Here is a 17315-nt window from a genome sequence, read left to right as displayed (position 1 = left end):
CAAAGCATGTACACACTGCACGACCGTGCCTTCAAGCATCCGTCAGAGTTGCCCTGTTTCAGGTGCCAACAAGTGCTGCACTACAACGAATAATTTCTTGGCAGAGTGTTGGCGAAGTGTGGACGTAATTGGCATGCTTAGCTTTAGGAATTACACTTAAGCGTTTTCCACACCTGTCCACACACAATGCCCAGACATGGCACAAGCTGGTCATTTTCTGAAATGGTGTGATCCTGTGGCCTAACATCCAGAACATCTTTAACCAGGCCCCTCACCAGGCCACACAGCAAATTTTGGTTATACGCTGGATGTTGTTACGTACCCTCTAGGGGGCATTCTACCGCAAGAATTTTTCAAAATGGTTCATTATTAGCAGACATAGAAACATTTGAAGTGTTGCGAACCCATGATTTCAGGAGGCGAACTTCACTGCCAAAATCGACATTCTCGCCACAGGTTGGTTGCCGGCGGTTGGTAGACACTACTACCAAGAACAATCAATGCAAAATAAAGTGTTTCTCAGAAACTTCTCAGCGGGGGAGTAGTAAGATCCCACACCAGCTGTTGCTGTTAAAAGCAACACAACGCACACAAAAACTAACAAACCCACCAAGGAGTGCACAGCGGCGCTGTTCCCACTGGCCACCGCTCGTGCCAGGGGGGTCAGGCCGTCCTGGTCCGGTGGTTCGAGCAGGGGCTTGTGCTGGAGCAGGAGGTCCACGGCCGCCGCCCCGGGGCAGCGGGCCGCCAGGTGCAGGGCAGAGGGGCCCCCCCGGATCCCCCGCACCGCCGCAGCCGCGTCGGCCCCCAGCTCCTCCAGGAGAAAACGCAGCAGCGCGTGCAGTCGGCCGCTCTGCTCTTCCGTCGGGTTGCGCAGCTCACCGAGGGTTCGTAGGGCCACCAGGAGCGGGGTGAGGCCGTCGCGGTCGTGCCAGTTGGCCTGCATGCGGAGGATGTCGCGGAGCGATCGCGGCTCCTCCTCCAGCTTGACTCCTTCGGGAGTCGGGGGAGGAGGCTGCACGTGGTGAGAAGGCAAAAAAAAAAATTGGCCACAATTAAGTGCAACATCCACCTGCCCGAGAAAACCACTGTGAAAACACCAGCACAAGAGGGTTAGAAAGCATTCACAGGATGACAGCAGAGGGGGCCGGCAAAGAAACAGTGCTTGTGACAGGGTTGGCTATCGTGTCCACTTTTTTTGTCCCCTGCCATGCTTCGGCTGAGTCATTGTGACTGCATGCTCTAGCGAAGCATCCCCACAGGTTGCGGATCATAAATTGCAATAAGTGCCATAAAGTGATTAATGAAAAAACTTTTTTATTAGTTGATTACGCACTTCGATTTCTCGCGCGAATAATGTCCGCCGCTTCGAGCAATCTATCTTAAGGGCTACAATTTTCCTATATGCCTCAGGTGATCCTTAAAATTCTGTATGATAAAAAGAAGAAAAAAAAAAAAAAAAAGAGAACCGACAGGGTTGGGAAGATGCAGCCTCGTGCCTACCCCCATGAGCTTTATACTCTAGCAATGCGCAGCAGACGCACCTTGAGGAGGGCGTTGAGCAGCGGCAGGACGTCCCTCTGCCTGGCGAAGAGGGCAACCTGGCGCAGGAAGTCTGGAGAGGCCTCCAGTGCAGCCGGTTCAGGTTGGCTGCCGGCTTCGACCAACAGCTGCACAACCAGGAGGCTCCCCTACCGCCACGCAAACAGAAGCACACACAGCGAAAGAAATCAGTATCCACCATATAAATAAGGGAACAGATGTTTTCTTTTTTAGCAGGCGGGAAGGGTAAAGCGAGGCAACTCACCTTGTGCAAAGCGAGAGACAACGGACTCAGCTGTTCCTTGTTGAGAGCAGTAGGACTGCAGCCGCTGCCCAGGAGCAACGACGTGGCCTGCTCCAACCAACGGTCATGCTCTTTACGCTCCTGTAGACACAAAAAACATGTCTGGTTTCAACCTTGAGGACAGGTTCGTGCTGCCACATAATAGGCATAGGCCTACCTTCTCCTTCCTCATCCATCCTCTCCCCCTGTACTTAACCTCACGCCCACTGCTACCCACTAGTGGTTCAGGTGTCAGCAGATATAGCTAGACAGTCACAGCGTGCTCAAGAATATACTCCACTTTATTATTCAGTAAAATAAACAACCAATTACTATGGCTACTACCACCTTCCCATTCATAAACACTTACTAAAAAAAAAGCAAACCAGGGCTTGCAAAGTAGGTGGACCCTTTAGTGATGAAGAGTTACCTCAGATGAAACTTGGTCAGCTGACCAGGAATGCTTTACTTAATGGCAGTGCTATGGCACACACAGAAACTGTCCCAACGAGCGACACTGCTTGCCCCGTTTCTTCTTTCAAACTGGCGACGGCTGCGATGGCATGCCAAGGACACAGAGTGTGCACTAAAAGATGTGTAGCCAGAGTGGAAGAAAATTCTGCCTTTTACTACCAGCAAGATATCTCAGTAAAGGGGGCAAGATTAATTTAATTAATCTTACCACAAGACTCGGACACCTTTCCTTATATAAAGAATAAAGCTCCACCGGAATAAGAAGTAGAAAAAAAAGAAAACTTCCCTTTTTCCAACTTAAAGTTCCACAGTTCATGTAATTGAAGATGCATGCCTCTTCAATGCATCAAATTAGAAGTTTAACGAGACACCCACCTTTTCCAGCCGAGCTTGCATAGCTTCTATGTGAGCAATGTCTAATGATGGTTGCTTCTGAAAAAACAAAACAAAAAGAAAGAGGTGATGATGAGATTTCTTGCTCAACGCAACACATTGCTAGCGTGCTTCACGAAATGTGGCAACTGCATGTGTCGTAACTCACCAAGTCCAGTTCCTCTACGCTCTGTCGTTGTCTGAACTCGCTGTCAGCCAGGACAAGGTGGTGCAACTGCAACAACAAAAGACACAAACATCAACCTCAAGAAAGACACAGTAAGGGCAAGCAGAGACATCCCTTATAATTGTTGCTGCCCTAAACAAATTCACTGTGGGTCGATCGGGTAATTTATTTATTGAATGACATCGTTTTAAATTCTTAACACATTTGTCCCAGGGTCGTTTTTATTTTTCACATTCTGATTATCGAATTGCCGCTGCTGGAACTAATCTAAAGCTCTAAAGTAAATCTAATCTAAAGTCGAATCTCGTTAATTCCAGCTTCCGGTTTATTCAAACTAACGCTGTGCTCCCGTAAAATTTATGTGTATTCCAATGGACAAAAACGCCCGGTAATTTGAACGCGAAAGCATTTGCGACGGTTAATTCGAACACACCCCGCACCGACAATGCTCTCAACAGCGCACCAAATCACGCGGCGGCGCCTCCGACCGGCACTGCTCCGACACCGCCATAAAGTAAAAGCTTCGGAGAGACCCCTCAATGCCGCGCGCAAACAAAGAAAACAAACGGGGCAGTAATTTCACCCTCTCAAGTAGCATGGTCGCCGTTTCTTCGTTGGCCGGAACACGCGCGTCTGTGCCGACGTCTCAGCCACGCGAAGAAAATGGCAGTGAACCCTTCTTTATGCTTCCACTATCTTCTATAAGTCACGTGTTGACCTTGCACACTGCACTGTGGCGGTGTTCCAGTTGCGGGAATCCTCAGGTCCCATGACCGCCACACGCGCGGCGAACGTCGCGTCGGGCGCATGCGCGCCAGGCACAGTGGGGAAAGGGGAAGCTTTCCTTTCGCGGGCGGCGCTTAGCCGTGCTCCCTTCACACGTGAGTGAAGGCAAAATAGACTTTAAGCGGGTAGAAATAACCAAACAGAGGTTATCTGACTGGTGGATAAAATCAAGGCAGGGGTGAAATTTCACCCACCACAAAGTACAAAATATGTCCACAGTCATGGCTAGGTGGCGTATGCCACCGCCCGATTTAAAGGGTTCAGCCTCATCCATCCATACATCCATCCAAGGGCTGCAGATGACAGCGCCAACCTTTTCTTTCTCAAATGTCGCGAATCGTACTACTACGATTCCCGTAGTACTACGGGAATCGCAAGCGCTATCAGCGCCACCGGGTGGGTCACGTGAGATCCCGCTGACATCGCCCGAATCTCTTTGGTCCCCCAGCAAGCGGCGATAGCGAAAGTCTCCGCCGCCGCTCCCGTATTTCCGCACGTGGTTAATCAACCGCATTCTTGCCGCGGCAATCACCGCGGCCGCCCGTATTCCCCAGTTGGTAAGTCGGAAGCCCTTCTTTACCTAGTGTATTATACCCCTGTCAAGCGGGCAAGTTAAGTGCACTTTGCCAAATCTAAACGTCGCAAGTGGAGTGTCACTCGCAGAAGAGTGTACTCCGGTCGAAGTGCGTTCACGGAACACACTTCGCTGGCCGAGTGCGTAGCCTCGCCGCCAGCGGTTTCAATGACACAGAAATTCATTTTAGTGGTTGAACAGCACTTGCGCACAGATAATAGACAGTTTTAGTTTAGCGTTAGCGTAATAGCGGGGTTACGGGAAATAGCGTTACCGATCCGCAAACGAACTTTGCAGAAAGAGAGTTTTAGTATAGCGTGATAGCGTACGTAGTTTACGTGCGGGACGCTATTCCATTACGCTTTGAATTTCGCATACACAGGGCACCTAATTCTATGTGTGTGTGCGTCCGGAAAGTGCGATAGGCAGCGCAATGGAAGCCAGGAGCGCGGTGTATTTTACTTCACATGTCCGTCGATCTGCAACGAACCAGACAAGCGGTACAAGCTGTCTACCATAGCCTCCGAAATCCTCCCATCTCAGAGGCCATATGGCGTCGCGGCGCCTATCTCCCGACTTTAGCGACAGGTGGCGCTCGGATCTCAGAAAACATTTCTCTCGTTAGGCTTAAGGCCGTTTCACATGGCGCGATTTTCACACAGCGACACAGCGAATTCCGTCGCTCAGCGACCGCCGCGACGTCGCGGGCTCTCCGCGACGGGATTCCAACATGTTGGAATTTCCGTCGCTGAGTCGCAGCGATCGGCGCGATGTGGGCGGAGCAACGTGACGTAACAGCAAGCGCCGTCGAAATAGGCGCTTTCCTGTTTTACCGCGTGTTGGAAGCTCAGCGGAGCAATGTGGCGCACCAGTTTCAATGATGTTTTAACAGAGCGTATCCACCAGCGCCTGTGGCTCAGGAGCTTCATGAACAATTTTTGTTTTCTCTAGCTCACACAATTCGTTTAAATTGAGAAGCTGCACGCTATCCAGGTCAGGAGCAGACGCCCCCTTCAACATACGGCAAGTACCCACTTGATCGTCACCGTCATGAACCTCTTTATCGCTACAAATTGTGCCAGGTGCTTACACATTCAATGGTCGCTTCTTCTGCAGAAGCATATACTCCTCCAGGAGAAGAGTTGTGGCTTCGATATATTACCACAATAGTACCACAACAACGGGGTAATAAACGAAACCACCCCACCGACGCCGCACTAGCCACACGCTCATACTTGCTGTGTTGTGCAGCGTTTCACTCGCCGCGGTTGCAGACTAAGCGATCGTAAAGGCTCAACGCATTTAAACATTAAAAAATAGTGTACTCATTCTATTTTCAAATAATAAAAAGATTTTATGTGGCTAGTTTCCACGTTGTTTTTATTTAGCGATGCAGGCTTGAATGCTTCGTGAGCAGGGGGCGACCTTCGGCGTCGCTGCGACGGAAAACGCGATGTCACAGACGCATGTGAAAGCTCTCAGCGAAAATCGCTCTGCGACGTGCGCGGCAGAACGATTTTTTTCGCCCCAATCGCGCCATGTGAAACAGCCTTTAGGCGCGTTCGAATTGAGAACCGATCACGAAAATTCCTCAAGATTAGCCATAACACTCTCTCGGCGAAGCGGCATGAGACTAAGCAAAAGCCGTTTACGCAGTCATTTGCTACGAACGAAGTGAATTCTACAACAACGCCAAATTCAGTTCGAAGCGGGCGGCCGGGACCGCCGCCATGTTTTACGTACAATACGTACACCACGCTAACACGGTAACGTTAACTCTGAGAAATAGCGTGCGCACGGTAAACGGTATGGGTCGGTTAGCGTTCTGCGCATGCGCACTTCGTTCCCGCTATTCCGGTACGCCCGCTATTCCGGTAACCACGCTAAACTAAAACTATAGAGGCTAGAAGGGTTCTCCTAGTGTCGTGAAGGCGCGAGCCGAGGTGAAATACTCTGCTATGCTCCGACAGATGGCGCCGGCGCTCGCTGGCGGGTTGCGCTTGCGAGCTCCGGCGCGCTCTGCAGCTGCCAGCGGGCACTCCCAAGTGACCGGTGCTTTCCGCACGTCGCTACTCTTCGTAAGGGAACGCTCGTTCAGAAAACAGGCATGCAATAATCTGAAGTCTCGACAACCTTCCAAAATTAGCGAGCATGCTTACCGCGACGAATGATGAAATAAATCTTTGGTTTGGGCGAGTGAGCCTATACCTCGTTCATACGGCAGCGCAACTGAGATTAAGAGATGCAGAAACAAGACGGTGCGCTTGTGATGTGTATCTTGTCTTCTTCGTCCCTGCTGCGCTGCCGTTTTAACCAGAGTGATGAAAGCTGCTCAAGCAGCCGCAATAAAACGGAGTTTTACGGGAGAAGCGGCACCGAACAGCCCACAAATGTGAGGAGAGGAAATTGAATGCAATTTGTTCGTGTCATGCACGTACTTTATTGCATGTATGCAGCTTTACAAAATTGCACACTATGGCCTACAAAAACACTGTATGATGAGCCCTTTGAAAATGTATATGTTAGAAGTTTTTTTTTTTATTGTACCACGAAGGAATATGTGTACAAAAGCAAAAGCATTTTCGCGAGACAGTGTCGTTCTACTGACATCGCCTTACTTTCAAGAGCTTCTGCTTTTCTTTTTGTGTGTTTCGTTCCATGTTCTTTGCTTTTGTAAAGAACAGTGCAGGCGAGTGTTTCGACGGCTTCAGCTGGGTCGTTATTCGGAGCTCTACGCTTCGCTGGCGCGGTATCGCTGTTGTCCAGGTTTCTTTCTGCTCTCTTTTCGGCAGTTGCTTCGTGAACTAAGATGGTGCTTCCGGAAAAATTGTAGGAATGGCGTCTCCAGAAAGCGTCGGACGTTCGCGGTCGAGCTCAACAGTCTGGCCATTGAGTACGTGCTTGAACGTTCTTTGAAGGAATCGCTCGTCGAAGTGGCGAGAGCACACTAGACAGGTTTCACTAAGCACTCAACACAGCACGCACGCAATAAGCACGCAACTCTAAGCACTAAGCGTTTCACTAAGCCCTCACTCTCTTGATGCTCCTAGCCCATTTCTTCAAGCGCACAGGGTCGGATGGAGCGCGGAACAATGACACCTTTTCTGTAGACGACTTGTAACTGCCCCTACAAGGGGAACAAAACACGTCCTCTCTCTCTCTCTCTCTCTTTTTTTTTTTTTGAAAGCATATAGTTACAGAAGTTCAGCACATTGCATCGCATCAGGTCATCGCACTACGTTGTCAACGTAAAGAAAGGCACACGGTAAACTCCGTCGCCGCACGTGCTACGCAAAACTGTCGACGACTTGTGCCTGCGCATAGGTCTGCGTTTCTCCGGCTCCATGCCACTGACCCGCCACTAGGGTGCCTCGATGCCCAGCGCCGCCTTACCCGCCACCGGAGCGCAGCGCCCTCTTCAAACTACGCCGCCAAGCATCCAAACTGATTTCTCCTGCGCTTTGGGAAAGAGCGCCCGCTCCCGACACTAGGAGAACCCTTCTAGCCTAACTGACCCCTTCACACATTGGGCAAACATTCACGCCAGCCTGAAATGCTGCCTCTAGAGTTCTGTGCAGATAAGATACGCTTTATTGTTCAAAACTGTCTAAGCCTAAAACGCGCTCATATTCTGTTCTAGTACGATCATATGCCGCCTCGTCGCACGCCGCTATGTCGTTCTGGATTGGCTAGGCATTTTTCTTGGCCGGCATTGACTTGCCACACTCTTATAACCAAAATATTTTTTTCATTTTTTGTTGAAAAAAACATAAGTTAAGTTTGTTTTTATTAATACTACAACTAAAACAATCACTTTTTAGAAATACTTTTCTTTTTAATCTAATCATCACAAAACATTCTCGCAGTCCGTCGCCACTCAAGGTCCCGAAGTGCACTTAAATGTGCCGCTTGACAGGGGTATTATTCTCTTCGAGGGAACCCTCAGGGATGTCAAGTATAGCTAACTGGCCTGATATAGTTGCAGTCGTAATAAATGCTTTCCGAGTGTACATGTGGTTGTCGTCTATTGTTTCCTCAAGGTTGTACCGGACCGCGGTTGATGGGCAGGCATGCGCCAACCGCGGGGTTCGGTGTGCCGAGGCAGAGGGCCGTTGGCATTCCCCTCATATCCCGACATTTGGCGTTCCCAACATGGGGGCAAGCTCTTGGAAAACGGGACGACGATCGGTTCGGGGCGAGGAAGGCTTCGTCCGAACCAGCGTTAGGCCTCACCCAAAGGCGTGATTCCTAGCTAGAGGCTGGACACGCATGGCGGCTGCCATTATCCACCATCTTGTCCAGAAATCACGTGTTTTGAAATTTGCAATTTTGTGTTTTCGTCAGATTGACGAAACGTGACGTGGAGCTGTAAATTTTATCGACTAATACTTTTTTGTGGTCCTTGGCGACTTTAGCGCTTTAAAAAGAAAGTGGACGGTAGCGTGCAGAAACCCGTGCAACGCATCTGCAATTTCGCAAATATGTGGCAGCGTTCCAAGATAGTCGGCATGTCAGCTTGTTGATAGGCTGAAGGGATATCCCGTGAATTTGACGTTGCGCGGGGCCGCCATTGCAGATATTTTCCGCCATAATTTGTGGTGCGACTGCGACGAGCCGCGCGAATAATGAGCGGCCATATGCAATAGCAGTCAAGGGGAATGCGTATCGCCGCATTTTCCCTGTCATTTGAGGCCATGGAAATATTTTGTTCACAACGCGGGCTCATAGCATTTGTATCGCTTTCGGGTAGTGTTGCCATTTGTGTTTTGAACCATCATTTTTATTAAAAACACGTTTATTTGAAATAATATTGGTTGAAACTAGCACACTTTTCGCACGTTTCACTACTGCGTTTGTATTGTAATCAATATTAATCACTTTTCGCGTCATGAAGGCTATGACAACGGCGACTTTTTAATTTATAAACAGAAATGTGCTCAAGGCGGCGCCTTGAAGATTCCTCTCGCGGTGCGAGTAAGCAGCGAAGTGCGCAAGAGATGGCAGTGCCGGCGCTTGCGTCGCACAAGCGGATACCTGTGGCGTGCGCATCGCTATCGACACTCTAAAAACAGTTGCACCCTTTGGGGCGTATTTTTGCCACAGAACAATAATCGTCATCTGACTTGCGTGGCTTTCCTTTCTTTAACGCTGTGCGCCCGGCACTTCGCGGTCACGAACGACAAGAGCGTTATCAGCGTGACACAGCGTTCTCGAGAGGAAAGTAGCAAGTGCAGAGTTTTCAAGATAGGAAACGCAAGCAAGACAGATGACGATTATTGTTGTGTGGCAAAAATGCACCTCAAAGGGTGCAACTGTTCTTAGAGTGGATGATATTCGGCCGCTTCTCCTGGCTGAGTCAGTTGCGTTTCACGAGATAGCGATAACGCGGCCTACAGCGTGCGCTGATCATCACTGGCAGGTCGCGTATGTTGTCTCTAGAAAGCAAGCGCGTGGGCGCAGATATACGATGACTCATTCCGTTTCCCGAGCTTGTGCGCATGCAGACGACGGAAGCGAGAAACGATTTTGATGGAATAATCGTACGCTTCGAGTTAGCTGCTTTATTTTTACTGGGGAGGAATACTGTTTCCCTTAATAAAGAACGCTAGGTTCAATGCGTACATTATAGTTTCTTAAGGGAAACGTCAAATTTGCGTCACGTTACAAAAGAAAGCAAAACGGGGCTATCAGCGCCATTTTGTAAGCGTCGCGCCTCGAAGGAAATGGCGGAATGTCCAGAATAGCGGTAATAGCGGCTTAGATTGGGCATGTGTATGTCTAGTACACTCTAGGGATGTGCTTTCTTGGGCTTCCTTTCTTTATCTTTGGCTCTGGGAGCCGGGCACCGGAAACGCTGGCTAGGACGTCAGCGGGGCGCAGTCCCAGGAGTCGGCTCGGAAGCTGCGGGCTGAGCAGCGAGCGGGGACCACTTGGCTAGGCCTGCATCACGACCTACTGACCTGACCAGCTAGCAGATCTCCACCGCGCTTGTTCTAGGTCATATTTCTGCCATTACGAGCCTTATGGCGCTACTAGTTACCCCATCTGCGCCGCACTTTTGCTATCGTCTGCTCGCATCAAGCCGCGATGTTTTCGTACGACTAAGAAAATGAGCCAAAGTACGTTGATTGAGTAAAATCAACAATAATGCCGCACTGCTACATGACTGTGTAAATCACGGCGAGGTAAGACGCCTGGCACGCGATTTACGAGTTCCCAATTTACGCACCTGGGTGAAAAAATGGATCAAGGCATGCCGTTTTTAGAAAAGGTGAGGCTGTCCTAGTGTTATTTAGCGGCGTGCCGAAAATGTAGCTACATGCCTTAAATTGTTATACGTAGGTGTTCTATGATTAAAGAGATGTGCCCGTACATTTATTGTCACTTAGTGGCATTTCCCGAATACCTTTGCCACCGGTATCAAATTTGCATTGCGGGCATGCGAGGCAAGGGTTCTACGGAATCTTTTTGCAACAAACATTAGTGCAAATAAGTTGTGCCATAGAAAAAAAAAAAAAAAAGCTATTACAAGTGGTGGCTTATCGCGTTCGTTTTCATTATTTGTTCGCCTCTTTTAACGGCCTGACATCCCCACAATCAAGTTCAGATTGGAAGGCGCCTTTACTTCACTTGAGATGGTTTTAGGCCAGAATGAAGGCAAGATGCGCTGCGTTAAATAATTCTATCTACTGTACCATAGGTGCGGTGCCTGCCATACGAAAAGCGAGCCGCATCTAATCAGCAAAAAAGAAAGTGCAACGAGATGCAAGCACGTACGTTATGCAGTCGAATTTTATACAGTAAATAAACGGTCCTCGGCCGTATACATTACGCGCGTCGCAAATCACCACTGATAACTGCACCACTAGTCTTCAATGAGAGTTTAGAAGATTGCGAAGTTGACGGTGCCCAGACTTGCCCAATGGGCCTGGGAATTTTATTGCATATTGTAGACTCTCTTGAACAGTACAATGCACCAATTAAGACACTCTCCGAGCCCCAAAATATTTGTTAAAGGGTCCCGAACAAATCTAGCAACATGAAAACATTCAGCGCCAGCTTTCTAGCAAGAGCCGCAGAAGATACAGCGACATTTCAGTGGTGCGTGGAAAGCTATATATGCTCTACCATCTTAGCTGCGACTGTGGGGACCATTATGACATGGAAAGGTGGGCTGCCGTACCCGAGACAGGAGTTCCCTTTTGTATACGTGCATGAGGTAGATGCTAAAGCTTATGCGCTATTGCCTGATTAAGAAAGACAAAAAAAAAAAAAAAAAAAAAAACATTTCAACTGCGCTCAAGCGACCGCTGGAAACAGTATTTACACAGGGGCGCTCTGCTGAAGAGCGCATAAGGTTTGCTAAGCTCGTGCACAACAAATAAGCCCATTTCTCACTTGCACAATCAAAAAAAGAAAAAAAGGAAACGTCCGCAACATCAGTTAATTATTTGCTGAAGAACCGAATAGTGCACCAGTTTTGGCGCAGTTGCTTCTTTTGTAAATAAACGCTTTGAAATGTTGGCTGAAGTGAACATTGTTACTATCACAAGCATTACAATAAATCAAAATATGCTGAAATTTGAGAACATTGCGTGAATGAAGCACTTGTACAGCGCGCCTGCGAGTGCTGTAACCATTGCATGTCGATGCTCAGGAGGGGTAACTCAAGCGCCCCCTTAGCGACGAAGTCTGGAATGAGAACTGGCGCAGGCGACTCCATAGAGAGCCGCCAGCTGAGCAGGTCAGTATTTGAGTAGGTCGTGGCCTCCATCTCCTCATGGCGGCTCATTGGAACCCTTTACGGGTCTTTTGTGGCCTTGGTATCCGTCATGGACGCGATTAGGCCTAAGGCCCTTCGGAGCTGCCGGTCGCATGTTCGAAGACGACCATGCCGTGACCATAGAGCTTGTTCATACGAGCCTCTCCCACTTCCACACTGGATCGGACTGGAAAAATTCGGTCGAAGTGAATAACTTGATTCAAATGAACTGGATTGTTTTTTTTTTTCGTTGCCACATAAAGCTATGCAGTAGACGGGTGGTTCAGCATCGTGTCAGACCGCCGACGCTGCGGCGGCCTCTACTGCCTTAAGTGTTTGTGGAGTGCACTTGAGCGACTTTACAGAACGAGTGAAGCCGCCTGCCATCGTCCACGTCCCTGCCTGCTGTCTCGGCTTCAAATTGCAGTGGAGACACCTCCATGTTCACAGTCCGATGCAGCAGCACATGGCAGCCACAATGAGGGAGGCCCACCATCATACACTCCCACAAGGATGCGTCGGGGCGAGGTTCATCGTGCAGGCGCGCGCGCCGCTTTGCGAAAGTCCTGACCAGCTGTTCCCGGGTTGACATTGTGGCAGGGATCTTGAGGGCAAGCCATCTTCAGCCCCCGTCATCGTCAACCACTGTGACAGCTGCCATTTCTGGGGGGCCGCCACACAGGACTGTGCTACCTATCAACGTGGATTCTGCCATTTCCTGACGGAGTTTACCATGGCATCTGCCCAGACACTTCAACGCCGTCCTTCCAGCGATTTCTCCGCCGTAGGGGAACATTTAAGGGTGGAGGGATGTAGGAATCCTCGGGTCCCATCACCGTTACTAGATTACTTTGCCAGTTTGCAAGCTCCGCCGGGATGCAGCGGCAGAACGTGGCCCCCTTTCGGTTCTCGCTCACGAGGTGGCGCTTCCGACACCATTGGAGGAGAGTTTTCAGTTATTTGTACACGAGGAATGTTGACACAAAATGAAGGAAGCTGACCAGAAAATTCTCAATCAAATATTTGGACTGCAGGAGGGGTGCAAACCAGGAAACAGCGGTAAAAAAAAAAAAAGGTTAAAGAAACAGAGAGGGGTCTGTGGAAAAGAGGGATGCAGATGAAATCAGCACTGGGAACATACAGAACTTTCAAGCAAGAAATTGCCTAGAAAATATCTATGATAATTCTAGGGGAAGCTCTTTGTTGTTTGAAGCCAGGACGGGAGTATTGCGGACTAAGATGTACCGAGTCAAGTATCAAGGTATAGACACGTGCGGTGCGTGTGGAGAAGAGGAGGAAACGGCTGCACCCCTCATACTTTTCTGTAAAGGGCTTAACCCTACAGTGCAAAGCAACGGGGCTGATTTTTTTCAAAGCATTGGGGTTTAGGGACAGTGAAGGCAAAATAGACTAAGCGGTAGAAATAACCAAACGGAGGTTATCTAAATGGTGGCTAAAATCAAGGCAGGGGTGAAATTTCACCCACCACAAAGTACAAAATATGTTAATAGTCATGGCTAGGTGGCATACGCCACCGCCCGATTTAAAGGGTTCAGCCTTATCCATCCAGCCCGGTCGCATCATGGTTACGGAGCCTGCGCGCTGCGTTAAATGCAATTTACGCAGTTAAATCTGTGTAAGAGGAGTTATTTCCGAGACTGTGAGCAAACATTATTTCGATTGTGCAACTACAGTATCGTTTCAGCCACTAGAGTGATTCCACACGGCAGAGATGTGACTGAGATGCCTCAATCTAGCTAGTGCTATGCAGGACTCTTATCCATTCAGCTGTGAAGATTAATCGAATTCAGTTCTTTTTAATTCAGTTCTATACAAGAGTACGTGTTTACGGTGGGTCACGGAACATAAGCATCCGATGCCGCCGAAAATATTGAAACCTAGAACCACTCGTTTGTTCAAGAACACTCAATGCCAGGATACGCTTTTTAAAAGCAAGATACCGAAGTACTTCAGTGAAAGCTGGTCGTTTTTAAGTAAAAGACGACGAGAACAACACAAGTCAAATTGAAAACAATTTATTAAGGCGAAAACCGTAGATGGCTCATGGGCCGAAGAATCCGACGTCCAGTGTTACGGCACCTAAATTGAATGAATTCATGGTGCCACCAACGAAGGTTGTGGTTTCGAGTGCCTGAGTTAACTCTACCTTAATTAACATAGAGTTCATTAAGGCACCCGAACCCACGACCTTTGGTGTTACTTAAGGCAAAGTTAATTAAAAAACTGTTAATTAGGATATAGTTATTCACGGCACGCAGACCCACGACCGTTGGTGAGAATCGAATCCCCAACCATTGGTGTTAATTAAGGCGCATTTAATCAAGACACTCGAACCCACGAGCTGTGGTTTAATTAGGGAGAAGTTCATTAGGGCACACTTGATAGGGCTACTCGAACCCATGACCTTTGGTGGGAAAGAACAATAGGAAGTAATTGCACGTTAAAGGTGGTCAAAATTAACCCGGAGTCCCCCACTACGGCGTGCCTCATAATCATATCGTGGTTTTGGAACATATAAAACGCCAGAATTTGATTTTTTAAACTCACAACGCATTCGAATGAGAATGTCAAGTTATGTAACGAATTTCTCGTGAGCGCGCACGCTTTCGCATTCATTCTCTTTAGCATATGCTAAATTGACTGTCAAGTTTTTGAACAATGTAACAAACATCAACTGGGAATCACATTTCAAAAGCCAAGGTTACAAAAGACGCGCTTTTTAGTTTGCTATAGCCATCTTTTCCTTGCTTTCTAATCGATGGTTAAAATCTCGGGAGAAAAAGTGCATTCTTGTCACAAGTTGCAACGGGAGCAAACGCGGCACGAGCTGCGTCGCTAGATCTCGCTGGGACTCGCAGGGATTGCAATCACTACGCAAGAAAGTTGAACGCAATGTTGCTAGATTTGTTGAAGGGGGAAAAAAAAAAAAACACCCGGCAAAAGACCACGCCTGCGTTGAGTACGCCAGCGTGGCGGCCAAGAAGCCGTCGGCACCGCCGACACCTCTGTCAAACCGGTCAAACGGCGACGAGCGCGCCCCCGGTCGGCGGTACAGGGAAGGGTGACATCCGCGGCGTCGGAGTTTGCAAACTGAAAGAGGTAACATTGACCCTTTTCGCGGCGATCTCGTGGGTGCTGCCATGTTTGATCATGTGGTGACGCGTCCATTGCTTGCCTCAACTGCCTCCGTTGCATCCTTGTTTACAACGGAAGTGTATGATGCAGGCGCGGCTTAGAAAACTTGTTTTCGGAAGTGTCGTAGACGGTGACTAGGTGGACGACACGAAGCTTTGATCACAGCTTTAGAGAACATGCAAAAGCCATTTCGGAGCTGATTAAGCTATGTCCAAATGGCGCAAGCAGTGTATATGGTGCTTGTTATAAAAGCGGTGCTAAATATGTATTTCAAGCTTTTCGATTATGAATTCAGTCAGGATTAGTGTGCTTTGCTCTTTGTTCTTTATTCGGCAAACATTTTAAAGCAGTGGCTTGTCAGTTTCTGACTCAGTGAAGTTCATCGGTGCGGTCACTATCCGATTATTTTCTGCTTAATCGCTCGCGGGTGTGCTCAGTACCGATAGATTTGTTCTTGCTGCGCACAAGGCTTGAAACGTAGCTGTTTTGTACATTCCAATACCTTGTAGCAAATATATATTACAGCTAGTAACTCGCTTACTCTTGTGGACTGTCACAAAACATTCAGCTTCGACCATTCGTGCGCGATAGGTTGTACTCAGTCATTTATTATGCGTATACAGTGCGCATATATTCAAGTGTGCGCCCATTCACTTATTCTTGATACGTCGGTGATAGAGTAGGCGTAAGCTTTTCTGCCATTTGGGACAGATGTGTATAGATAATGTGCGCGAAACTTACTATGGCAGGAAGCGGCGCTACTCCCTTTGTCATTGTTTAACGAGTGGTACTCACGCTTGCCGACGTTCTGGGGATGAAGCCCTTTCTTTGAAGGTTAGCGATACATAGCTGGCGAATGAGCAAATTTCTCTATCCTTGAGGAAAGCCGTACATCACGAAGTGACGGTAACACATTCGAACAGTTGCAGCAGCGGTCCGTGAACTTAGACCCACACAGGGTTCGTACACAATATTTGGCTGGAAATTCAAGGACATTTCAAGGATTTCAAGGATGCAAAAAGGCAGAATTCAAGGAGTGTTAGCGTAATTTTATTTCCTCACATGACTTAGGGAAGGAGCACTATTTTCGCATTAATTTCTCTTTCAAGAGCTGTTATCTCCGCTTCTTTTTCTTTGGCTCTTCGACGGAAACTCCGTCGCCTTTCGCCTTTCTGGTGGCTCTTCAAGGCAGATTCCCCCATCGTTGCAATGTCGACCGTCTTCTGACATAATGCGCACATTGCTCGATAAGGATCGCTTGGTTCCAGTCTCACCCAGTGACGATAGTCCGTATGTTGCAGCCACGCAGGCTGAAACTTGCACTTCCCGCCTGGCATCTTGTCAAAGTAAACACACAACGCAAACGCAAAATTCACTGAAATGGCGCGCACGAGGCCGACAAACGGCCCGACTATAGTACCTAAAAGACACATACTAGTGTGCCGAGAGCGGGTGTCGCGGTAGCACCGAGTGTGATGCCTGCCGCCGCCGGCCGCTTGGTGCGCTGCACTTCGAGACTGTGCCGGACCATGCTGAGACATGGGCGGACTTCAGGCAAGACACGACGCGAGTCTCCCCATTTGCCCGGCGATCTGCCTCTTATGTTCTTGTCCCAATCCGCAATACATTCGGGGTCTGCGGACGCGCTGGGTAATGAGATGAGCCGTTTCTTTCCGCGTCTCTGGGAAATCGCGGTTTCGCGACCTGTTCAAAGTTTCTTTAGACAGACGAGTGCACACATAGATGCAAAAAACCCACTCACAATAAGAAAAGACTGCAACGAAATGCGGCAGCAAGGCGAGAAATGAACTAAGCATTGCAATCGACGCGTAGCAATCAACGCATCGCAAACGAACGCGAGTCGAACACCGCAGGATTTAGCATGGTGCCGACAGGCATCGCCGTCTGGTGGCCCGCGGCGGCAGGCATCACTGCCCGCGCCACCGTCCCGCGTTGGAGACTCTCGGTGGACGGCACACTAGAGTATATTCTAGGCACTATACGCAAGCCGAGCGAGCGATATGTCTCGCATTGGATTGGATTTCCAATGCATATTAGCTGCCAGACGACGTAGGGGCTGCGAGATTTAAAACCGAAACTTCCTGATGTTGCCCTTTAGTCAACACAGCTTGTTTTCATGGGCATTCGTAAGCGAAAGGGCCTTAAATATCAGCATGAC

At 48.8% G+C, this 17315-nt stretch overlaps 1 protein-coding gene across 18 annotated transcripts in view; it reads right to left on the bottom strand.

Moving 5' to 3' along the window:
• The window catches only part of LOC119457844 (poly [ADP-ribose] polymerase tankyrase), a 126234-nt gene that overhangs the window by 47713 nt on the left and 61206 nt on the right, over positions 1-17315 (bottom strand). For 13 of the 18 annotated variants that reach the window (XM_049670489.1, XM_049670490.1, XM_049670477.1 and 10 more), the window contains exons 23-27: positions 2841-2906; positions 2675-2731; positions 1808-1927; positions 1545-1691; positions 611-1015 (exon numbers count right to left, since the gene is read on the bottom strand). The exons of 1 other annotated variant lie outside the window; for it this stretch is intronic. In XM_049670489.1, coding sequence (XP_049526446.1) covers positions 611-1015; positions 1545-1691; positions 1808-1927; positions 2675-2731; positions 2841-2906 — 795 coding nt within the window. The remainder of the gene's footprint in view (positions 1-610; positions 1016-1544; positions 1692-1807; positions 1928-2674; positions 2732-2840; positions 2907-17315) is intronic. 4 more of the 18 variants (XM_049670491.1, XM_049670482.1, XM_049670484.1 and 1 more) reach the window with 4 other exon arrangements.

This window comes from Dermacentor silvarum, chromosome 7, assembly GCF_013339745.2.
Source record: "Dermacentor silvarum isolate Dsil-2018 chromosome 7, BIME_Dsil_1.4, whole genome shotgun sequence".
NCBI classification, from domain to species: domain Eukaryota; kingdom Metazoa; phylum Arthropoda; class Arachnida; order Ixodida; family Ixodidae; genus Dermacentor; species Dermacentor silvarum.
Note: the sequence above shows the minus strand (reverse complement) of the source record. Positions and strands in the feature narration are given on the sequence as shown.